This window comes from Nothoprocta perdicaria, unplaced genomic scaffold (assembly GCF_003342845.1).
Source record: "Nothoprocta perdicaria isolate Ctin4 unplaced genomic scaffold, notPer1 scaffold_7, whole genome shotgun sequence".
In the NCBI taxonomy this organism is placed as follows: Eukaryota; Metazoa; Chordata; class Aves; order Tinamiformes; family Tinamidae; genus Nothoprocta; species Nothoprocta perdicaria.
Window position 1 is genome coordinate 6,484,230 of NW_020455976.1, and position 25,436 is coordinate 6,509,665.

At 41.8% G+C, this 25,436-nt stretch overlaps 1 protein-coding gene across 10 annotated transcripts in view; it reads right to left on the reverse strand.

The window, feature by feature from the left end:
* Positions 1-25,436, reverse strand: part of ABLIM1 (actin binding LIM protein 1) — a 156,659-nt gene that overhangs the window by 22,463 nt on the left and 108,760 nt on the right. For 5 of the 10 annotated variants that reach the window (XM_026050755.1, XM_026050756.1, XM_026050754.1 and 2 more), the window contains 7 exons: positions 19,056-19,143; positions 17,238-17,296; positions 13,994-14,041; positions 9,197-9,274; positions 7,145-7,300; positions 2,640-2,675; positions 1,296-1,425 (listed from right to left, as the gene is read on the reverse strand). In XM_026050755.1, coding sequence (XP_025906540.1) covers positions 1,296-1,425; positions 2,640-2,675; positions 7,145-7,300; positions 9,197-9,274; positions 13,994-14,041; positions 17,238-17,296; positions 19,056-19,143 — 595 coding nt within the window. The remainder of the gene's footprint in view (positions 1-1,295; positions 1,426-2,639; positions 2,676-7,144; positions 7,301-9,196; positions 9,275-13,993; positions 14,042-17,237; positions 17,297-19,055; positions 19,144-25,436) is intronic. The other 5 variants (XM_026050760.1, XM_026050761.1, XM_026050762.1 and 2 more) reach the window with 1 other exon arrangement.

Sequence of the window (25,436 nt, forward strand, 5' to 3'; positions counted from 1 at the left end):
CTGATACAACCGATAAACGGGAAAATCCCTGCAGAACTGCCAGAATCAGGACAGAGAAGTTTGCAGCTTTTTCGCACTTTGTCAGTCTCCTTTGGTTTTAGCTATCGTGTCATCTCAAAACACAGCCATGTTGTCAGCGCTAAATATCAGACACAGTTTGCTTCTGTCCCTCCTCCCCTGGGTCCATTAAATAAAGCATTCACTGGCAGACACAATTAGCTGCTTTCAGCCCACCCCCGCTAGGAAATGGCTACAGCATTCAAGTTCCACAGTGGTGGCTCTACAATAAATCTTTAATTTAAAAATGCAGCTCCTATTGTGCATGGGGCTTTGGCATCCCAACCATTCATCTGTAATCACCAAGATGGAACTGCAAGATTGCAGTACTCAATTGAAAAACAGATCTCAAAGATTTGGTTAATTAGTATAAAGAATAAGATCCAACTTGAACAGTAGTCAGTGAACAATGTTGAAAGATACATTTTTAATGCATTTGCATGTGGATGAACAGTCCAAGTTCATGTATTACTTTCATATATACAACCAGTAATTTTGAATGCACTGGGAATCTGAACGCCCTATACATTTTCTATAGTGTACATGCAACTTGATTACTCCTACAAGAATAACTAAAAAATATATTTTTAAAAACTTAACTTAGATATACTTAGCTAAGTAACTTCCTTAGTAACTTACTTAGCTAAGCTACTTACTTAGCTTAAGATTCTAGTTGAAAAAATAAATAAACTCTCTGGGTTAACTACAAGCCCATGTTTTTCAAGATGACCAGCAATTTTGAATATCTGGGTTTTTGGGTGCTTGACCTAAGATCCCTTGGCTGTGCCAAGCTTTAAAAGGGAGGTATCCAGCACGTCCTGAAAAGATGGCCCATCAAAAGGGAGGAATCCTACATTAGTTATTTTTGAATAGTCAAGCTACAACTTTTTGTTTTTCCTCTGAAGACATGATGCTTCCCCAGATGCCAGAATGAAGTTCACAATTCACCACTACAAATTGCTGCTTACTTTCAGAAACATGCAAACATTTAAAAAATTAATTAAAAACAAACCCAGAAGATCGCTATTTATGATATAAGGCACACTCACTAATCTACTGCAAAAGGTTGCTTTAATTAAAAGAATAAATAAAAGTAGAAAAAAAAGGACATTAAAATATGTAACAATTTTCCAATTCTATGTTTCACTCCTAAGAGAAGCAGCTGCTTCTCCGTGCCATTCAGTGACATAATAAAGTAGCAGTATTTTAATGTACACTTGCAAAGCATTTGCCCTTACCAGGTCTGTGGAAATGCTGGGGGGACCGCGACATGGTGGGAGTGTAGCTGTGGCGACTGTACACGGGAGAGTTAATAGAGCCCTGACTAGTAGATCTGTGAATCATGCGATCCCGAACGTCCTGATAACCCTGCAGGACAGAAGCATTTCAAAAGAATTCACTAATACAGGTAAATGCACCTTTATGCAGTTTTTAGCAGCATTTAACTTTCATGGATGTGAAGGCATCAAGAGAAGCTACTGAAACTAAGACATCCCTTAAGCTTTCAACCTACTTCAGTATTACTGTGGGTTTTTTTTTGATTTTTTTTTCCTTCCTAAAATGATCTCTATGAAAGATCCCCATCATCAGGGTTCTGTCATGGAAGGTCCAGATCACACATGTCCTTCTGGGTAACTTCTATTAATTTCTGTGCTATCCCACATTTCCCCATTCTTTTGACTCCTTATGGGATGTGTGTTCACAGAAGCCCATCCTGTAGCTTACAGCAGAGATGAACGAGCTAGTCTTCAACTAGCTAACTTGGAGCCATTAAAATTTAACAGCTGCTGCAGAGTGCTCTGTAGCTTAATCTACCTTCTTTTCTCAACGAGCTACAGGGTTTTCGTATCCAAATTAGATACCCCTTGCATCTGAGAACACGACCCCTGCTCGCAGAGTGAAACACAGTTTACTTGGTCTCTTGTGAAAAAACAAAACAAGGCAAATGAGGCAGAACAAATGGGACAGGGCTGCATGAAAACATGGAACTTGCTTTAGAGTAACCTTTTACATGCAGCAATCAGAGTGACTTCTGGTTAAACAAGCAGCTGTTCCCATTCCCAGTAATACTTATGCAATGGCACCTACACAATTCTGACAAATGACAAATTTAATGTTACTGCCATGTTCATAAAAGTCCCTATGGGCTGGGAGGAGAAGCAAGGCCACAGTTATGCTTTCTTCAGGACAGAATATTGGTAATTCAAAGCTTCAGTAGCAACCATGGCCTATTATTTAGATGCTTTGAGCAGCATTTTGGGTCATGTAAAGTTGGATCCTGAAGCCTGAGTCCCTGTTCATACCAAGAAACATGAACACACAAGAAGTGACCTCTGCTGGACAAAAGCCTCTGCTTTGCAGAAAACAACAGCTTAGTGTAGTAGTTTCATTCATTGCATAATCTGTCAATGAGAACTTGATGCTTTCTTTTTAGATTTTTATTTTCCTTAATCTCTAATTATCAGAAAATATGTCTCTGCAGCAGAGATGTATCAGACTGGTAACAAAAATCAACGTTTCATTCATAAAATGAGTAACTAGTCACAGCAACATACTGTCCCCAAAGATTCCACCCAACTTACTTCTGCAGAAGGGGTAGGAGACAATGTCCTTGGAGACTGCAAAGACATAAAAAATAAGGTTACAGAAGCATCCTCATATGTGTTGGCCCAGAAAACGGCAATCTGAACATTGCTGCAGATACCCACATACACAGCAGTATAAAACGACAGTGCAGACATAACTGAGATCATTATAACAGTCAGAACTTATTTTTCTACATTGCTCACGTACTGCTCTTTAAGTCATTGAAGTAACTTAAGTTTCTGGGAGAAATATGAGTAAGATTAATTCAGTCAGATACTATGCAACCAAATCTCTTAGCCATCTAATCATTATGGTAATTAAAACAGAGCTGTAAAGATCAAAACCCAAAAGAGTTATTAAATTAATAACTGTTCCTGTTGTGAAGAAAACTTTAAAGTGGAAATCAAAAGTAAATAGTCTCAACTCAGGGCTTTGCATAGTGTCAGGAATACAGAAAAAAATCCAGAATGAAGCACATTCCTCCTCCAACACACACACTGTGGCAATATCTGCTCCCCCTCAAGGCCTTACATTTCACACACTATCCTTACAAAGCAGTAAACAGTTGCCATTAACATTTCTTTGATGTGATAGCTCTTTAAATCAGCTATGGGCTCTCCTGTGCAAGGAGAACAGACAGGAATTACAAGCCTCTAAATTGGAGGAACTATGTAAAAGCAAATGGGAATTATACTTACAAATAGCTTCTACTACAGAGGCAGGGAAACTGAGGCATGAAATACTTCTTAGAAATGATGCATAAGGGTCATACATTACCTGGTAGTACAAACAGGACTACAACACAACAGGACTTGTGTGAAATGTATGCAGAATTTCTGGTAATAAATGGCCACCTACACAGCAGTGAGAGACCATAAAAGAGGCTAGTGGCACTGGGAATGTACAGCATCCAAACCAAGGAGAGACATCTTTAGCTTGGGTATAAAACATCTCCTTTTGAGCAATAAATCTTTCTTTCAAAAACTTGTCCCTCAATCATCATTCTTGATTTCCTAATCAAACTAGTGCTAGAGAAAAAAAACACTGAATAGCAGCAGCCTGATGCTATAAACTTCACTGTCTCCATGGATTATATCACATACAGTGCTTTGTAGCATCATTCTCTACAAAAACAATGAAATAAAACCTAAAACTTGCAACAGAATAGCACAGTTTGTGATGGGTTTCCCTGTATTTTTCTACAAGTAATTTAAATATTTAATTACATATTATAAATAAACCAATTTTCATAACCTGCTGTGATTATCTAGCTGTTATGCTAAAGTAAATAGTTGATGTGCATTGTAGTCACAGGACTGAGACTGAAAAGACATCCCACACAGTGACTTGATTCCATGACTAACCTTTCACGGGGTTCTTCTTCCCCACTGACTGGGGATGCATCTTGGTGCTTTTTTGGGAAAGGAAACCATATGCTACAGCCGACGTGCTGTTTATCACACCCAGGTGAACTCCCTCATCTCAAACTCTGAGCTTGCCAGGGAAAGTGGGGTTCTTGGCTGCTTGTGAGGTCTTCTGAAATCTGTTCTATCACAGAAGTTTTTACACTAGCCACTTTGAGACAAACTTTGCAAGAGAAGTGAGAAGGATAAAGTCACTTGCAGGAGAGCGACCCAGTGAAAACACAAAGGGATAGCTCTGGATTGAAAGAAAACAAAACAAAATCCGCCTTTGACCAAATTTATAGTCAAACTCACTGCAACAGGCTCAATGTTCTATTACTTTTAAAACTGAAGGGACCGCTCAGATAATGGAAATCCAACAGATCCTTCTGCGCTCTGGGAATTTTTGGCAAACACTGTTTTGGCCATATTTACAGGTGTCACTTCATAACAGGAGCTCCAGCATTTCCCACGGATCTCATTTTAACATCCTTTAACGTGGCACGAGGTCGGGTGCTTGCTCTACTTCGAAGCATCTCTCACGTCAGCTTGTTTTCAGGAGGCTGTCAAAGACATTCAGTGCTTCCAATAGACAGGATGCAGATAACACAAAAGTCAGAGCTGAAAAAAAGATCCGATTCCTGCGCTGGTCTGGTTTCTGGCAGGCCAGAAGTAAAGGACCTGCTGTCCTGTCACCTAGATGGCAGTTGTTGAAAAGTTTATCAGTGCAATAATTGTCTGCCTCCATCGGAGAAAGTTTATTGGGGGATCTCAAGAAAGCAGAACTTCTGAAACAACCCGAGAGCAAGCGGGGACTCCCCCATGAGCTTCACTTTGCCCGTGTCTGCTGGGGCATCTCCACGGCCTCGAGCGCATCAGCTCCCGCTAGATGGTGCTGCTTGAGAACCTTTTTCAGCACAGACTTCCAGAAAAACAGCGCGGATTTATTTGAACATGAGAGGCTGTCGGCAAGGAGCTCCCCAAGCGGTTTCCTTTTTCACTGCAATAAGGAAAAATGCCCATTGCTGTCCCTTCTCACCTTCCACGGCTGAAGTGTCCCTGCAATCCGGGCATGTCCTCACCAGGTAAATTTTGGCAGCTCTTGCACATTTCTGGGGGACAAGTTAGAGCTCAGGTTCCTTTTTTGCTTAAGGCCACCGCACGCACACATTTGGCAAAGGGAATGAAGATCAAATCACTCAAAGGTTTAGTCTTCCCAAACCTTATCACAAAACTCTCAGGGTCCCAGAAGGACAAACAGTTTCCCAACACTTGCTGAGACAGGATTGAAGAAAGTGTGACGTGATCTTGAAGTAAAGTAGCTTCAGACAGGACACACCAACTGTGATCAACTTCAGAGTATATCAACCTGTATTTGTGCTCCACTCGTCTGGTCCCTTGGGCCTTTGTCCCAAACATGAATTAAATCTACGGTGAAAGCCTAGCCCAAATTCTTCCTTTGCTTGCTTCAGCAAAATAAAGCATGAATTCTGAAGTCCTTGGGAGCTGCCTTTGCTAGGGACCACCTTAGCCCCCAGAAAAAAGTCTGTATAAATTGCACTCCACAACTTTAAAAAGTGATATTTAATACTCCTGGATGGATCTGTATGTAACCTAACCTATCACTGTTTAGATAACATTTTAAAAAATAAAACAGGCAGTTATTACACAATTAACTCTCTGAAGCATACATGGCTGCAACTATAACCGCAAACCATTAATCCACCCAAAAGGCTGTAAACTTGGCTCATTCCTCAAGGTCTGCGATTCCATGGCATGCTTAAATATACAATCTCCTTTGGTTTTTAGAGACGATGGTGACTGATGCAATCTGTACTAAGATCCAGGGGTCACTGGGTTTACCACAGTACAAATACAAACTACAAGATGGGTCTGCTCCAGAAGGGCTTGTGTTCATTAGGGCAAGGGACAGGAGGAGAGACAGGTACAAAGAGGTGAAGTGACTTGCCCAAGGACACAGAAATCATTGGTAGTATTTTGTGGACAACTCAGATCTCCTGAACTGAAGGTGAGAGCCCTTTTGTTCCATGTAGCTCTATCACAACCAAACATAACACTGGGGAAACTATGGAGTAGGAAAAATTCAAAGATCTTGCTCCCCTCCTGCAATGCTGTAGGCATTCCAATATACTGCTTTGTTAGAAGGCAGTTGACTTTAGGATTAACAATTTTTCTCTGAGCGGGATTAGTTCCTCTTCTGTGACCAGCTGCAGAATTACATCTGTAGGTGGTTCTGTGAAATGGCTTAGAGCTGTTAGAGCTGGTTAGAGATCGCCAGTGCATCTCACAGTAGTTTCCAACCAGATGTCAGCTGGATTGGCTGCTGACCTGAATTTGGAACTGGAACCATACTAGAACCATACTAGAAGTCCATTGCAAATATAGACTATTTGAGAAAACTAGAGAAGCCCTACATCCTGAAAGGCATCTTAAATACGTATTTTAAATATATATTTAAGAAAACGTATCACATGATATTGTTGCAGGATTAAAGATGGCAGCAGTCTAAAATGGGAGGCAATTATTTCCACACTGCAACCAACCAGCCTTTCCAGTCCACACAGACCTATTACATATTTTAGCCACTATGCCTGACAAGCTGCTCTGGAAATACTTTCCTGCCTGATATTTGTGAGTGAGCCCATCCAGCTGCTATTAGTGCTTTTCTTGTCACAGAACTTCATGACATTCCTCACGCTGGGCTGCGTGTAGCAGTGCTATAAGCAACATGCCAACATCGGGCACAGCACTAGACTGGCTTTTGCCTCATGATCTGGATGTGGCTGTACCCGAAGACCAGAATATTGATGTGAGTTAGGAGGACACACCAACAGCCTGTACCCCCACTCCTCTGCTAGTGGCTGATGGAAAAAAAAATGTAGTTCTTCAGTTCTGCAGCTTTGCACCTAAGGCATCACCATGATTTTTCCCTTCAAGCCTCCATCAAATAGACAAAAAGCACCTTGAACAGCGGCAGCAACAGCACTATCAATTAGAAACTATTTCAAAAGAGAATAGAAGCATAGCAGGCTTTGAATAAAGCTTATAGCAGAATGGCTTGCTTGTCATTTCATTACCTCTCCAAGACTCTGTCTCTCCTGTCTGTCCTCGTAGGCGGAAGTGTAGAATGGCTCATAAGTAATTAGGTCTGGACGTTCAATGTCATAAATGGCCTTGACTTTGGGAATGGCTGCTAAATCCTTGTAATCAAGGATCTCATTGTCTACTTTTGCCTAAAGGTCAAAGACAGAAGACAAATTAACTTACACAAAAATAGTAGTAGTTTCTATTTTATACAACTTATGTTTTTAGTGTATTTGCTGTCACCCTGTTGTTAGGTTAAACCTTTTTGGGCACTTTTTGTTAATACGCAAAGTAACTGTTGCTTGCTGTCCTCCAGCAGACCTCCTCTTCAAAAGCAGTGTCTTCTGGGTTCAGGAAAGAAAAAACATCGTCTGTATAGATCTAACAAATATTAACAATCCCCTGTACTAAGCTGGAAATCTCAGCTCTTCAAATTACTCATTTTGTGGCCTCAGGCAAGTTTTTTCACCTCTCTGCTTTTGTTTGCCCATCTGCAAAATATGTGATAACATCACCTTAGTTTGCAGATCACAGAGATTACAAAGGATTCCATGCAGAAGTCTACAGACAGAAAGCCAACCTGTAACTTCACACACGAGAGGATGTACAACTGAACAAAAGGAAACAAAAGGCCAACAGGATTAATTGTCAGGAAGAGGTGTCAGACTCCCAACTAAAATCATTATATCATCCTCACCACCCAACCTATATCCATTCTTTGGCTAAAGCATATGTTGCTTGTTATATAGTATAGGTCTAACATTACCTATTTTTCACACTAAAACTGCAAAGTCTTGACTAATTTGGATCTGGAAGCTTTAAGTACGAAACTGGCTCCAGTGCTGCACCCATCAGATGAAAAGTGGTGCTACATTTGTTTTAAATAATTAACCTTTCCTTTCATTTAAAAGAACATTTGCTTAAAAAAATTTATACATTCTTACCTGCAATACATCATGTCTCTGATCATTAAAATACACAAATTCCTTTCCAACTCTCCTACCAGATATATAACAGTGGTGGAAGTTGGCCCTGTACTATCTCCTCTTCCCAACATACCTTGTTCTTGATCCCCTCATAACGGGTTCTCTTTCTCTCACTAACTTGCTTGCCTGTGATTTCCTTCCTTGGCTGTTATCCTCTGCTTCTGCTTTGGATTTTGTGCAGGTTATCTCTGAATGTGATTTATATGAGGACTCAGGTTATATGGACTTTCAAGGAAAAGAATGGGATGTGAGTTTTTGAAAGGGTAGGTAACTGCATTAAAAAGAAATCAAATTTGAGGAGTTCTATTATTCACTCAAGACTTCTCTATCAAGAAAAAAAAAGAAGGCACAAACTGTTACAACATGACATTCCTGAAGATGCATGATAAACAGAAAAACATTACTCCTTTAAAAATTTTGGGCCAACCTTATACTAAAGTATTCTAATCTCTAATTTTGAAGAACTCATGGGCATTAATAAAAAAGCTAAGAAGTCAAAGAGATCATCTAAAATACTGAAATAGGAAGTTGGGTTACTGGAGGAATCTTACAATCCTTTAAATCTCAAATAGCTACAAATAAAGTGGTATAAAAACAGTGCCTTCTTTCAAGCAGCATTATATTATTAACAGAAAAATCCTCACTATCCTTTTCCTTCAATTCAATGAACTCTTCAGACCACCAAAACCCTTTCCAATCCTAGCCAAGACATCCTTCAATGTGGATGTTGCGGGCAGCAGACCTTTCAAAGGCTGCATATTGAAGGGTAAATATTTTGCCACATAACTTCAAATTCTATGCACACTGAAATGACCTGTCCTCCTGTCTTCTATATCTCTTCATATCATCAACAGTGATCAAGTCTTTCTAAAGAGAATGTGGCCTATGCTGTTCTCAAAACGTTGCAGTGATACATACTCATCTGTTAAAATAACAAGAATTTTGTCAATTTAACCACTGGAATGGAGGAATTAGTGTTAAGTGTCAAAGTGATTTACTTCAGTATTTCATGCCTACAACCAAAGTATCAGCACCTTATTCTTCTGAAGGAGTACTTACATAGATAGTATGGCCTGGTGAGCCAGGTATACTGGAACCTGGTCTGGAATAAATACTTTCTGATGATGTTCTTGTAGGCTGAAAAACAAACAGGGTAATTTCTCAGAGATACTTGAAGCCATTACCATTGGGTTACCTGGATGTTAAATGAAGGCACCTTAATACATAATTATAAACAATAATTCGAAATAAATAATAATTAATAATTAGAAATATATCATTAGAAATAATAATATTCAGGAAAAAAATCAATACAAACACATGTGTTCCAGCAAATGCCACAATCTTGTCAAGCAGATAGGCTTTTTTGCAGGGGAAGGAGTGTTGTGAGAGGTAAAGGAGATTTTATTATAGCATACAGTGTAAAAGACTGACAACGATAACGAACAAAACAACACCTGCCAGATACACTGCAGGGAATTGTACAAACTACAGCTCAGATACTCCTGCTGGTGATTTTATCAAAATGTTAGTTCATAAACAGCTAGAGGTATCAGTGGCAGTCCAGGCAAAACTGTTGAGAGGAGCACAGTACACACATTATCGCCTTCCAGATATTCAATCTTAGTGACTGGATCTCCATAAATGGAGAACTGAGTTCAGCCCCACTGGTCACAAATCCTGGACTTTGAACTGTTCCCTATGTCTGTAGCACAATTTAGATGCAAGGCCAAAGCTACAATGTTGGTTGAAATTTCATGATTCTCCTCACTTCTCCGGAGTCTTGCTGTTTAATGACACTGTCCTGCAACCTGAAATTCATGAGAACTCTCAGGCTCTTACAGAGTGACAGCCCTTACACATTTACCAGATTTTCCAACACATCACAAGTGGAATTATAGAATCATAGAATTATTAAGGTTGGAAGAAGCCTCTTAGGAACATCTAGTTCAACCCTCCTGCATGTGCAGAGACACCTAGAGCATGGGGCACAGGGTGGCATCCAAGCAGGTTTTGAAGACCTCCAGAGGAGACCCCATAACCTCTCCGGGCAGCCTCTGTCACCCTCACTGTCAAGAATTTTTTCCTTAAGTTCCTGTGGAACTTTTGGTGCCTCAGTTTGTGGCTCCTCCCTCTAGTTCTGTCAGTGGTCACCACTGAAAAGAGGCTGGTCCCTTGAGGTATTTATACACACTGAGCAGATCCCCCTCAGCCTTCTTTCCTTCAGGCTGAAGAGGCCCAGCTCTCCCAGCCTTTGCTCCAAGGGCAGATGTTCCAGGCCCCTGATCATCTTTGTAGCCCTGCGCTGGACTCTCTCCAGCAGCTCCACATCCCTCTTGTGGGAGTCCAGAACTGGACACAGTCTCCAGACCTCTAGATGTGGCCTCACCAGGGCTGTGTAGAGGGGAACGATCACCTCCCTTGACCTGCTCGGAGACGCTCTTCTTAATGCACCACAGGATCCCATTGGCCTTTTTGGCCACGAGGGCATCCTTTTACCTCACAGTCAACTTGTCCATCTCATCCAGAAAAATGTTATATTAATACCTAAGAAATGAAATGCAGTCACCTGTATACCTATGGCTGCTTGTAAGAGTTTTTGCCCAACAAATGGAAAGCATAGTGAAGAACTAGAGCAGTGAATCCAAGCCAACCAAAAGGGCAGAATAAACCCAAGTGGAAAGGATCATTATCTTGGTAAAGAGATTGCCTTGCCCTTTGCCATCTTGAACTAAGGGACCTTCAGGAGCACACAGAAGAGAAGCAAAGCTTTACAGCTCGGCTCACAGATTCTGCTTTGGCAATACCTCGAGCACACACAGCAAGGTTACTGGGCCTTTCTCATCTCTCAGTTTATATTCCCTGGAAGGATCCTTCAACAGTCTCCAGCATTTTTCTGCGTTTTATTTCAGAGCCAAGAAAGCTATCCTTATAAAAATGCTGAAGACTACTTGTGGTTTACACACAAAGTTTTCCCTCACTCCCTTTGTGGAAAAGGAAAACCACCGCACTCCGGGAGGGTCAAGGGAATAGAGGCCTTTGAACAAGTCCCACGAAACAAGGGAAGATTCAGATCAAACAGGGTGCAGATGTGGCCGTGGAATGACAGAGCCACAAATCCTCTCCAGAGCAGATCTGAGAATACCTCACAGCTGGACTTTTACAAGATTCTTGAGCTTTCTCTTTGTAGCAGCAAAATCCTACGTCCCAAAAGGGAGCACAGGAATTTCTCAGCTGCCCCAGCTGCCCTTGAGCTCCTTCCATAATGTAGTTATGTAGTCGAAGAAAAAAGAAAGAAAAAAAAATAAAAAAGCTTATTTTAGGGAAACATTAAAAGCAAAGAGAGAATCTGGCTGTTGTTGAGAAAACCCTTTTATTCTGCTGTTTTACACCACCGCTATGTTGGGTGAAGCCATATGTAACATGTTGCAGTTGCTATGGGAAAGATTTGTTTTCAGTTGTTTTCATTACAACATCAGGAACGAGATTAGGTAGTTGAGGTACTGTTAGGGGTGGCTCTGCTGCCTTCAGCTTTTGGCAGACATTCTTCAAGAGTTTTCTCTGTCTAATTTTCTCTCCAGGAAGAAGAAAATCTTTAGCAGCAATTGCATCTCCTGAGCTGGCCCTCCCTCTGAGATGCTTTTCTACCTGTCCTTTCATAAGAGCTTCAGAAAATGAGATATTCTCAGCTCTTATTCCAATTCTTAACCTCATGCCTTAGTTTCATTGATAAGAATTTGTTCAGCAAAGGAAAATTCACCTGTGCTAACCACATCAGTGAATTCATTCAATAAAGACTTTCACCCTAAGAAGATAACCATATTCTGCTGTGTGCTCTTAATCCTGTAGCACAGGAACCCTTGCATGGGATTCAATGGGAATTGTCAGATGGACAGACAAGTCACAGCACCTCTTCCCTGTTGCTTCAATGTGCTCTTCCTCCCACTTGAAGACTCTCATAACCCTCCCATTAATGTGGCCGTACATCACATATGACCCTTCTTAAATCCAGTTTTCTATTTTCTGAAATTCTTCTGTGCATTAATTTTACCTTCAGACTATGGCAAAGCTCTACATTCTGCTACCCACTGCCTAAACAGATGTCCTTCATGTCCTGAGAAGCCTAATCCATGCAGAGCTGGAGTTCCGTAGCTCCTCCATTTGCTCCCAACCCTAGGTCTTGCTTAGTTTTACCCTCGGAAGACAAAGCATGAAAAAAGGGACTGTTCCCTGTACTCTCACCCTTCCTGCCTCCCGTGGCCTGTTTCTCTTTAGAATTGCACGGGCTGTTTCCATCACAGATGGTCAGCTGTTTCCCACTCAGCCACAGAACATCGCCCATATGGTCTGGATTCCTTGAGTTTTGCACCTTCCCCTAAAGACACTCGCTCAACACAATGACATTTGTGTTGTTTGCCTCATCAAACCCACATTGACTACGCTCTGAAATAAACTGCTCCTCTGGCAGACTTTCCATTCCCGTAACTGGTTCATGATTCTGCGGTATCTTAAGAGGCCTGTAATAGCTCCTGAAGGTTTGTGGCTGGGCATGGCTTTCATTACACTGCACATTACATTTCCATTATCAGTCAAGAACCCTTAACCCCACGTACCACTGTTGTGATTTTATATCCTAAACAGGTGACAAAAGACATGCTGGAGGTCAAGTTCTCTGCTGGATGAAATTGAAATGGGGTGTATACTGCACACTAGGGGAGAGCTAAAACCAGAACACAGGTGAACCTGGAAAAGAGAAATGAATATCCTCAAGGAGCATGCATGAGCATCTCTTATACATGATATTCAAAGCAGATGTGTAAAGAAATTAAGAGGAAATCTCCTTTCCTATGTATGGATGTATTTAGTAGTATTTCCTGTAGCTTCCCTGTCAACTTGTTCTACTCTCAAGCACTGGGCAAATGAAGCTTTCTTACATCTTGTACAGATTTCTCATACACAACTGGAATATCCTTTTTATGACTATGCTTGTTGTTGAAGGGTTTGACCAGAGCCTTTCATTACACCCCTTTGCTCCCAGAAACCTAAAGGAAATATCTATTAGGCATTATGTGAGTATGCACACATGCACATGCCTTGCATGGTCTTTCTCCACATTGTCTCAGAGCACAAGAGTCATCTCTTCTTTCTTTCCTCTTCCAGCCAAATGGATGTAACAGTAATATGGGATGTCTATTAGATACAAGTCTATGAATGTACATGAAGAATCAATAGAAATTCAACCAATAGAAATTCATGCATGCCATTAAAGGAGGCAAAAGAAAGAATCAGATCAGAAAGTAACTAAAATATCTACAAGATTTCTCAGTATTTTCCACTTAATCGCAGATGTCTTATTATTTTGTTCTTCATTTCATGCATTTGTCTTCAATGCAAAAGTCCTCCAGCAACTTCATTTGCAGCCTGGAGAAAATAACACCAAGGCTCATGCTCCCGATGGCCATCCTGTTGGGGTCACTGTGAATCTCAATGCCCAGCTATGGTATCACCCATGCATCGACCCCACATCGACTGCTATTCTAGCATTAGGCTGCAAGGCGTAGGATGTTCATCTGGATTTACCTCAGCTTGTCATTGCATCATGCAAGGCACATCTGAAAAAAAAAGGAGCTTCTTTGAAAGATAAACAAAGCCCAAAATCCCTCACTAGAGCCATCCACATCACTGAGACGCTGCCGCAATGTGGTGGCTACAGCTGCCTGAAGTACAGATGTTCAGAATCATGCTCTATAAAAGCTTACAAGGACAGGCAACCAGATCCAAAGCGGTCCCGAGAACATCTGGCCAGTTGGATGCACTGGTGTTTAATAAAGGCATCACCAACGCTGTTTACAGTACCTGCCTTAGTTTTTTGATAGAGTTCATTATGCAAGGTGGTGATAAGAGCTGCAGAAAAACGAATATGTTTTCACTTAAAAACAAGCAACATTACAGTTCAAACAGATCTTCTAAGCCTTCATGGTTACTTTAAGTGCATTGTATTTATAAATAAGCTACTAGAAAAATGTGTGTTTTCTTCTGTAATTTATTCTACTTGGCAGAAGCAGTTTTGCAACAGCAAGGGCTTTGGCTTCCACAGTAGAGCACATGCTACTCTCACTACCTGCCTAAACAACTGCCAAATTTTACAAGGGAGAGAAGTAGCTTAGAGCTTGGAATCATGTGCATTTAGAGACAGGATTTGCAGGGATTTCAGGAGTCTTGCAGATTTCGATATTTTTCGGTAGCACCTTCAGGACCTATAAAGCATCTTGATCTTAATGCTTAAAAGCATCTACAGCATTCATGGTACTTGTTACTTTAGTAACTGTACTTTTCTCCTCACAAGTGTGTTTCCATCAAATGCCCATAGCCTCTCTTTATTTCTACTCCTTTAAAAAAAATCCATGATTTAGATGTACGTATCAAGGCAAAATTAGCAATGACAGTTCAAATTCATGCGGATACGCCAATAGGTCACAACATATTTTTCTTCCTTTTCTAGACACAAAGGCAAGGTGAATCAATTTGCAGCACAGTCAGTAAGGGGCAGTTGCTGGAAGCACAAGGTTTTTTACAAGACTCCTTATACAAATGTAGTTATTCTTCACCCAAGAGTAAGTCAAACGGAAGGCAGAAAAATGAACTTGGAAGTCCAAAACCTACTGTATTCAATGGTAAAATTCTCACAATTCAATTACTCTTAGCTTCCTTGCTCTAAAACTTTCAAATAGCACTATTTTCTCAAAACATGCTCCTGCACTTCAGCACTGAAAACTCACAACTCTGACACCCTAACCTGAAGGAGCATTTGTGCAGCACTTGAGGAGTCATTAAGCTGGCATAACAGCTTAGTGAAAAGGCCCTACAATTGCTATTCACTGCCTCCAATATCTGATTCCCTTAAAGCCTAGGACAGCAGGCATTTCCCTCCTTAGAAACACTGATAATGCATCTTTGTATCTGTAGTCGCTTTAGACATAGTTCTGTAGCTAAGAGAGACACCGACACCTAGGAGCGACCAACACATTGCAACTTCCAAAGTTAATTTTGAGCAAAATACCACATAGGACAAAGGGAACAGGAGATGCATTAACTTACACTGAAACACAGTGCTGGCTTCGACCATGAAATCCTACCCTGCATCTAACACCAATATCCTGCCCTCACCTGGTGATACGGTCGTGCCTGCGCTGCAAGCAGAGATGTGAAGGCAGCAGGAGTTGGCATAATGGAAATCCAGTGGCTTGGAGGCTCCCAGCCTGTGTGCCCACGGTTAGCCTGCACTGAAGGCCATCTCAGTGTATTTATATATATTTATATATTATCAAGTGAAAGCTGCCTCAGATATGCCCACATGAACTGCAGCCATACGTGCCCCTACACAGCAAATAATAATCACCAAGCAGTGCTGCTGTGAAGGGGCAGAAACGGAGGGAGGTGGTGGAGTGGGGCACAAAGCAAACCTGAGGGTGTAAATAGAAAGGCAGTCTGGAAAGGAGGGGAGAAGGAGAACCAACCTTCTTGCTTTCAAACGGATGTGCCCAGGGTTTTGGACAGTGCACAGAACATGTTCAAATCCAAAATTCTGCAAATATTTCCTCAACTACACATTGATTTATGGCTATTTAATACTTTAAAAAATAGAGAAACCACACCAAAACTCTGATATTTAATTGGCATTTTTTTCCTGAAAAAAACACCAACAATTGTTCATGAAAAAATACTTCATTTTAACCATTCTTTCAAATGCAGGTGCTTTTTCATTTGCTTCACACTTGCACCTATAGTGCAGTATTACATAGCAATACTGCAGGAACCAAAGGCTCACGTAAGTAACAACAACAACAACAAAATCAGCATTTGATTAAATAGAATTAAAATGTGAGAGTTGACAAACACTGCACTGCACGATGCAAAACACAGCGCTGGTGCCCACAGTGGCGCGTGATGGCAGGAAAGCTTAGTGGTAAAAGTGGTAGCAAGAGCAGCAGGTGACAATAACAACGAGTAAAATCTGCTCAGGAGAGAACACTTATATTAAGAGTATTATGAAAACACAACAGCAAACCTCTGCAGAGCGTGGCCTGCGCAGAACCAGACTCTTTGGATAAAAGAATTCAGATGAGGAATGCTGTTATGAAACACAAGAGGGACAAAGAGTGAAAAGGAAAGCAGTTCCCCAGCCCAGAGTTCAACCTCTTTCTCAACAAGTTACTAATTGCTACTTGCTAGAAAGTAAATTGTGCATTATGATACATACGCTCCATATTGCTCACTGCTGAATCACCAACTGCTAGACAGATGGGGGAGAAAAAAACAACAAAAGCAAAACAAAAACAATGTATACTGAAATTACATATTTAGGATTGCTTTATTTTATGCCTGTTTTGGCTTCAAAATCCTCCACCAAAATAATTCAGTGGGAGAAGGCTCTTAGGCAGCCACGGTTTTTGTGAACTGCAGATCCTGACTAGCTAGAGCGTTGATTAGTTTGTATCACAGTGCAGTTCCTGAGAGAGCACAGAGCTTGCTGCAAACTTCTGAAGCAGCTTTAGTGATAAAAGGGGGGTTGTTTTGTTCTGTTCTACAGGGAAAGGAAAGGAAATCCAGCAGAGCAAAGAGGCCAAACCACCGGCTTTTTGAAGAACCACCAGCTCATACAAGCCTGACACCAGTAATGGTCATCTATCTTCTAGCTACTAAGCACTGGTATAAACAGTCTGTCTGCTCCTTAGGTGATGCAATGTCCTTGCAATCCTCCTGAAAGCAATTTGGTCTCTCATACAGTAAAGTTAAAACAAGATAACAAAGTGATAAGCCAGTCACTGAGAACACTATTTATCCAGATGACATAATGCTATACACTGGAAACCAAATGTCAAGAGATGGACTTGGAGCCCTTAGAGCAGTGCACTGAAAGATATGTGAAAATGATGAGCCTGAAAAGCAATAATATCTCTGAAGTGGTGCTATGTTTCATTCTGCCAGAATGGTCACAGATATGCAATGAAAAGTATGGCAAATTATTCTCTTCAAAAAAGTGTCTGTTTACTGCATGTGCAAAAACTCCTGGTGCATTTTTGCCACAAATCCAGCTTACCCGGAGCTTCTCTTCGGTCTTAGTGGATTGCTTACAGTCGGGATGCCAGACAGTGGAACCTGGGGGAGTTTAAAAAAAAAAATCAGATTAAAATGGATGGATGACCTGACCTCTGGTCCTAAAAGGTTAGGTATTAAAGAGTACCTCTTCCCTGCCTAAGATGGTGTTGTGTGTCCATCCCAGCTCATGAAAAACACGGGTAAAACACAAAAATCCAAACCCTTAACCCACCTAGGGCAGCCTTTGTGTGGGACTGTCAAAGCAGTTAGCACAATTCAAACACCTTGAGCAGCATGAAAGTCATGTAGAACCAGGTGAGAACCAGCTGCTGGAGCTGAAAGGCTCTGCTGGCCAAGGGAGGACAAATTGGGCCATGGGTACTTCAACTATTCTCCGGGAGTATTTCTATCCCATTTCAGTTATCTTTTGGGAAAGTTCAAACTGTGGTCACTGCTGGCAGGTTTAGCTAAACTGAAATTGACTGAAGCTGATGCTAATTTTTAACAGTGACTGCTGCTGTGGCAAATCCAAACCTCCTTCCAACTACCACAAAGCCTCGCCTGAGCTTTGCCTGTCTGCAGGAGGGAGCTTCTCCTTTTCCTTCTGTCCTCAGAGAAACAAAAGCCCAGATCTCCTACTGGCTAATATGTGCTCAAGGGCAGCTAGAGGAAACCCTTCCCTCAGAGACTGTTGGAAAGGAAAGGTCAGGGGCCCTGGAGAGGTTGTTCCAACGTGCCCTTGCTTGGCTCAGTATGGAAGTGAAGACCAGCAGGAATGACTTCACGTCCCAGCAGCACATGATATAATCATCCTCCTGAGGAGACTGTAGAGAACACGGACTCTGGATCGAGGTCTGGGATGTTTGGCTTTCAGTCTAAGCTGAGGAAGGAGAAACTGTGCACTTGGCAGCGGGAAATGCTCAGACCACAACAAGAGCCTTCACCATAAAAAAGCAGCAGTCTCCGAGCCAGGACCCTACAGAGTCTGCAAAGGTCGGGAGAGAAGCAGCCCTGTGCATTCGACTAGGAGGTCTCTCAAATTAGCTCTCAGGAAAAAGGGAGTTTGTGCTATAAGGCCAATAAATTGGGATTCAGAAGGTTTAGGCTCAATTCTCTAATTCAGTTGCAGACTTCCTACACTGCCCTGGTAAAAAAATCTCTTGGTTCCTCTGTAGCTGAGTTTCTTTCCTATTAAAACTTCCCCATCACCAAGGCTATCACTGTGCTTTGGGGCAGCATTTCATACAAACTGGGATAGTTTTAGAAATGCCCTAGGAGATCTCTGGAGCTGTTAAAAGCCAACAAGACAAGAGGATCCCAAGCCATTTTGAGGATGGACCTGAGCAAAATGTTTTCTTTCAGAAAGTGGCTTTGGCCTTGGGAAGTTAAAAGTAAGTATTTTGTAAAATCCTCAACTCTGTGCCAAGCACGAGTTGTAGGTTTCATTTTGCTATACACCTTTTGGAAAGGCAATTTGGGGCAGTGAAGGTGTGGAGCAACTGTGAAGTCAATGTTTCAGCCACTTAATAAAGCACACTCAAGTGAAAAAGTAATAGATCACTGCACAGAAGCCAGAATGGTTCCAGTCCTCTTTGCTGGTACAATATATAGATGATTTATAGATTGCTGAGTTCTGTGACAGAAGAATTAAGAAGTCTGACTGTCTGGTTTGGGTTTAACAAGAGAACTTGCTCCTCTACTGCCAGGCAGTGAACTAAGAAGGCCTCTGCTGAAGGGCTGTTTCCACATTAGTTGTGTGAGCAGTTGCAGAGCCAGGTCTGCCAGTTCTGATGCCACTGGCTCCTGGAGACATCCTTACCTTGCAGATACATTTCTTCTCCTTCCGTGAACATCTGGTTGCACCTGCTGCATCGTGCACAACTGGGATGATAATGCTTGTCACCGGCCTAAACACAAACAGAAAAGGGAAGTGAGGGATTAATGCACTGCTGTTTTGTGAACGCTTGTTACTGCTGACTGGCCACTGTTCTTTTTCTTCTGCAATGATGTAATATTGTCCTACAATGTGACAGTAGGTTTGAGAATGCAAGAGCTGACACATTGCTTCAGTCCAAAGCTCTGCCTTATGCAGTATCCTGTCCTCAACAGCAGAGACCAGCAGCAGCCAGTTGCGGGAAAGGATCATAAAAATTAAGATGAGTATAGAAAAGATAGAATAGTCTTTCCCCTTTCTAACTTCCCAGGCTCAAGTGACCAGCGTTTTAAAGATTTCCTGGGTCAGAGGCTATGTTCCAGACTACGCATCCTCCCTGGTTTTGCCCATCACCTTTCTGAACCCTCATTTATTTAAGAACCCAGAGCAGTGAAGGGCACAGTGCAACTAGATGTTTTTGGAAACCTGCTGCCTCATCGTGTCACACGCCCTGTTTGTGAAGAGCAGGCACCAGCAACACGCACTTTCTGCTGTCCCTTTGTTATGGATGTGTCCAGATAACCCCTAACCTGCCATTTCTCTCCCTGCCCTTCTTCCTGATGCTGCTTATGTGGGCATCAATGAAGAGAGGCCTCTCTAGGCTACTGCTGGGACCATTAGCTTAATCCATACATGCCTGACTTCAGAGGGCACGCTGGCAATGGCAGCTTAAAGGGAATTTGAACTATTGACCTAAAGATGCTAAATACTCCAGATCCCATTACCCAAATCCAAATCCTCTGAGTCATTCACTCTCTTAAATACATTGATACTCATAATCAACCGGGCTGATCAGATTTCAGGGCTATATCGAGGACAGGGAAAAATCAGCAATACAGATATTAATGTGATTTTTATCCTTAGATAGGCAAAGCAACCGATGTATTCACTGTCTTGCATGAGAAACTAAACATGTGAAGTCCACATCAATCTTTCTAAAATATTTTTTAAATATAAAATAATTAACCCTAAAAAATAACCTTGATTAGTAACAAGTTCTGAATTCTATAAGTTTTTTAAAATTGTGACTTCTTCACAAGTTAACCTCAAATCCTTTTTCAAAAAAATATTCCATATCAGATAAAACATGATATGCACAAAATACCTGCTTATTCTGTAGCCCATTTGCAACACGTCATCGCATAGTTTCTTATTTCATTATACTTGCAACTGTAACTTATTATGAAGTTCAATCTTTTCTTACATCTACTGAGGCAAACTAAAATACATTTGTCAGGAACAATAACTATTCATAGAGACTCTTTGTTGCAGATACTACTCGTCTGTTATGGTCTTTTTAGGACAATTCCTTTCTAGGACTTTCTGTCACAGGAGCCCTGAGGAGGGGAGTCAGTTTGCTGTTAATTTAGCTACACAGACATTCTTTACTTGCAAATGAGCCTGCACTTCTCTTAAAAAGACACAACCTTTGCTGTTGGTTCAGCTCCACCAAACAGCAGGATGAATTGCCCTTAGTGGTCTGTGCACCATGGGTGTACACCACTACCAGGCCAAAGCAGTGGTAGCAGTTACCAGGAGTCTGGTGAAAGGGAGAAAAGGAGAGGCCAGTACCAGACACAGCAAGCAGAGGAAGATCAGACAAGGAGAATCAAGGTCAGAGTGTTGCCTCTCACTTGCAGCAGCAGCACCAATACTCAGCTGAGATGGAAAAACATCCTCATTGCTGATTCCGTTTCTACCATTTTCAGGACTGGCTGTCCTCTCTGGTGCTGACTCTGTAGCGATGATTTAACCTCCGAGATGTCCCATCAGCTCCATTCAAGACTGGGATTTAGAATGAGGAAATGAGGAAACTCTGCATTTATCTGAAACATAATGCTGGCATCAAGCCACAGCGATTCCGATCTGGAGCACGGACGTGCACAGAAGAACAGACACTGCATAACTGGAACACAGGGCTGTGAACACTGAATGGGGCTCAAAGATACATCTCCAATTTGGACAGCTCAATGCTCAGAAGCTGAAAATCTATTTTTCATTTTTTGCTTCTCAGAGATACCACAGAAGCAATTTTATAAATACTGAGGAATAGGAATTCTTTAAGTATCTGTTGCAGGGAAAAAAAAAAAAAAAAAAAGAAAACCCCTTTTGAGCATTGCTAAGGTTCTTCAGCAAAGTGGGGCCCACAGAGCTGCTTGTCACAAGTGATTCCAGGCTTATTTGTCCTACAGACAATGCCAAATCTTGTGTCCCGGGAACAGCTCATAGTTAATGACATACAAAACCAAAATAATAATAATAAAAAAATCTAAGAAGGGTGAATCACTGCCGGAAAGGATCTTATCCAAGCAGAAAAACAGTAATTTAAAAAGCACATTAAAAAAGTACATTAGAAAAATATATTTCCAAGAAGTCGGTACATCAATATTATCCAATGAAGCAGGTCTTACCAAAAAAATAAGTCTTACTGAAGATCCTGATGCTCAACTAAGGCAGAGCAGTTTTAAGAAAGGTAGTTAGGATCCAGTGAAGAGATTTATATTGTGAGGTTATCACAACAAGCAAAGGTGTGTGGATAATGCACATCACTCACACACACATGTAGGTTTTTAACTGTTGTTCTTCTACCAGTCTGACCTTCAGTGTGTTTTCTGTAAGCAAGGAAGTTTTATTGCCCCAAAGTCTTCATCAAACGCCACATTTCATCAGCACCCCGCAAAAGGTATCAATTCTTGGGGCGCGGTGAAGCGACCCTATCAGTGATGATCCAGGCTTCTAACATTCCTATTCCTTGTTTTCCAGTTTATTCACAATAAAATTGTGCATTGACGGCTAGCTTGAGCTGTCCCTTGTCCTACAACAACCTGTATCTGGACTATCCAGTGCTAATATCATTGGGTCTTTCACGTGCCATGATCATTAGATAAACAGTCCACTTAGTTTTCTCCAAATCACATCTTTTTCCAAATCCAATCTTTCTTCAGGCTGCTTTAGAAGAGGGCACCTAGATTCAAGTACTTCTCTGTTACTATAAACATCTTACATGTCTTAAAGAGTCAGGTCATTTTTAGGAGAAACAAATCAAGGATTCAATATACAAATATACAAAACATACAAATCCTCCTCAGCTGATTAAACCAGTCTTCAATGCATCCTAAAAGCTACTGTGCTGCTTTCAGAGAGCTTCGGAGGCTCCCTGCACTGGAGAGGCAAAAACCCCTAGGGAATGTTTGGAAAAGGAGAGGGCAGAGCGTCCCACAGGCTGCACATCACACCCCGCCGTGCGCACCCGCCTGCAGCCCTCGGTGCAGTTAAGAGGCAAACCTAAAGCTGAGAGACAGGGAAAGCCCAGCTAAATGCAACGCAGTTTGCCCACACGCCCCCTTCTCTCCGTGCTGGCAGCTGAGCCTCTCCCCGGCGCACAGAACACCAACCTGGGTTCATTTCATTAAGAAGCGCTGCTGGGTGGGCTGCAGCTCACAGGGGCAGGGAGGGCAACCGTGGCACCTCAGGAAATTGTGACCAGGATTGATTCCAACCCAAAGAACACAAATACAGCTACGGGCAGGCAGATGTAATGTGATCCTGAGCACACACACAGCTTGAACCCCATCATCATGGCCTATAGAGGCCAATGCCCACCCTAGTATCCAGACTCCAGCCCCTTACTCTGCCCTTGTCTCCTACAAGCCTAATTTTTATACTATGGCTGCTTGTAGAACTCTGATCTATTCTATAAATGTTTTCCTCTTCTGTGAATGTAAGAGCTTAAGATGTATTACTCACGCCTTCACTTCTGCCCTCCTTTCCAGAACAGCAGTGAGTGAGAGCCAGGAAGGACAACAGGAATCCCCCTAGGAGAGCTGTCATGCCGGTAGGTCTGGTAGAAGAACTAATCACCGACAGACATTTTCTGTTGGCCAAGAGACACAGTCAAGTGCATTTTTGCTACGTTACATTTGCACAGCTGCAGTCACTCCCAATATTCAAAGATATCTTAGCAATTACCTGACAAATATCTACTAAGGATGTAGAAGCCCTTCCTTTGCTTTCAAAGCAGCATTTAATACCACAAAAACTGCCATGCAGTTCTAAGAAAACACCTAAGATGCTCTTTTTCTTTCTTTGTCTCTCTCTCTCTTTTTTTTTTTTTTTTTTTTTTTTATACAGGTAATAATGGCTCTGGTTTGACAACTGAATCCCATCAAATATTTAGTTCTACCACAACTCTGAGGAGGATGACCTGATTTCTTAACTCTCTTAAGAATGAAGGAGCAGCCTAAAGAATAACTCCAACCTGTATTTTAAACCCCTTAAGGAATGTCATGAATTGTAAAACAGGAACTGCAGCAGAAGCCTACATTTGCAGGGAAGCTTCATTCTAATGACTTGCAGAGGTCGCAGAACTTTTAGCCCTGTTTGATGTTTCGTACAATATCAACTCCGGTTGTTTTCTTCTCTGCAGGCTGTGCTGATCTCACAGGCGGGTGGAACGACACAAACTCTGAGAACCAACATTTCCCTCTAACAACATCCTGGCTTTAACTGTCCACTCATTTTTCCTAGACTCTTATCTGCTTAGCAGGTCGCTACAAATACATGTGCTCAAATACAAAAATAAAGGAGCAGATCCTCACAAAGGATGCCAGAATCAACCTTTTGATTCTTATTCCACACCAAAGGAAGGAAAGTATAACTTCATTTAAGCTTTAAAAATAACGTGAGTAGGATAAATCCTTATCTGATATATAACTTTTGTTTGATATATATCTTTAAGCCTAACTTCTGTCCTGAATTCCTTGCCAGCAGAACTCCCTCTGTGTTCACTGGCAGACACACTGAGGCAGGAGCCCCATTGCGCAAGGTGTCAAATGATGCCAATATTCCATTATCCCAGATTTTTAGCCCTTTCTCCCCCTCCCCCGGTATAAATAACTCACATGAGGTCTGAGAAAAAGACAGACATATCTATAAAGTTTCAACTACCCAATTGTAGTTGGTGTGATTTCTTTGTTAGAGATTAGAAAGAAAGGCCAGAGAGTTTGGATGCTGCTCAAGCCCAGCCAGGTTTGCACCAACCCTTTGACAGTTTCAGAAAGGGACATTCTGTTTTGCAAACTGCTCATCCACTGAAATTGTTCCCTGAGGACCTGGATTTGAGTCTCAGGCAGCCAGGCTGAATGGGATGCAAGTCATCACATTAAAGGAAAAGTGGAAAATGGAGCATTCATCCTGAACCTAAATCCAAATGAGAACATGCAAGAGATCTGAAAACCCCGGAGAACTTTCCCAACTGCTGCACTGAGCCAGAACTGCAGCTCTCCACACTTTCACTGTTAATTCATGCAAGGTTTCCTATTATCACACACAGCACCTCTAGCAACCCCAAAGTGGTAGCCAACGTCCTGCTAATACAATATTGCCTGTCTGTTAAGAGCCATATTTTGCACAGTACCAGTGTTCATTAGGTCAACATACTCTTATGCTGATTAGTTGCTGCTCCAGGCAAGGAAGTTGTTAGAGGTTTTAGCAAAGGCCTGCATCACGTTCCAGGCTCAATCTCAGTTGTGCTGCTCTGCTGGCCTCAAGAACCAGCGCTCACCTCAGGTGAACACACGGCCATCAGTTCAACTCACCTTTCAGTGAGACCCTAGGGCCACTTGGGGCTGTGCAAGTCTCCAGTTCTCGCGCTCCTGCCATGTCCAGTGGTTGCACACACAGGGAAATACACTTAGCTACAAAATAGCTCCTGTATGGAAGGTGTCTGCCCCATCTTCACCAGGTAAATCCATCCACTGCTATGCACAGGACCAAAATCCAGGTACTATCTACATGGTTAATACAAAGAGGTCGGCATGGCAAGGCAGGTAATGCTGCTCACCTAAGGAAGGTGCCCAGGGCCAGTTTGAACACTCTGCTCTGCACAGAGGGATAAAGCAACAGCTGGCACAGCCTTGATGCCAGGGCTTCAACACTTGCTTTTATAAAATCTAGGGTTGGCATTAATAAGTGGAGAACCCCAATCTCTGAACGTCAAGTGAATCAGAGAATTCTGAGGAAACACATGTGCTGCATTTTGTTAAGATTTGTGTATACGCTGCAAAGTGGGAAGACTAAGTATTTATTTTAGATGTGTATGTTTTGATTTGATGTAAAAGGTAAACACATCGACAGGATTTGCTATCTAGTCTCATTGACCTCATTATCTCTTTATTTAGGTGAGGGTAAAATGTAGCATGTTTAACATCACCATTCAGCTCTCCTTTATTGAGTGTTTCTTGCACGGATACTTTTATTTTGAATTTC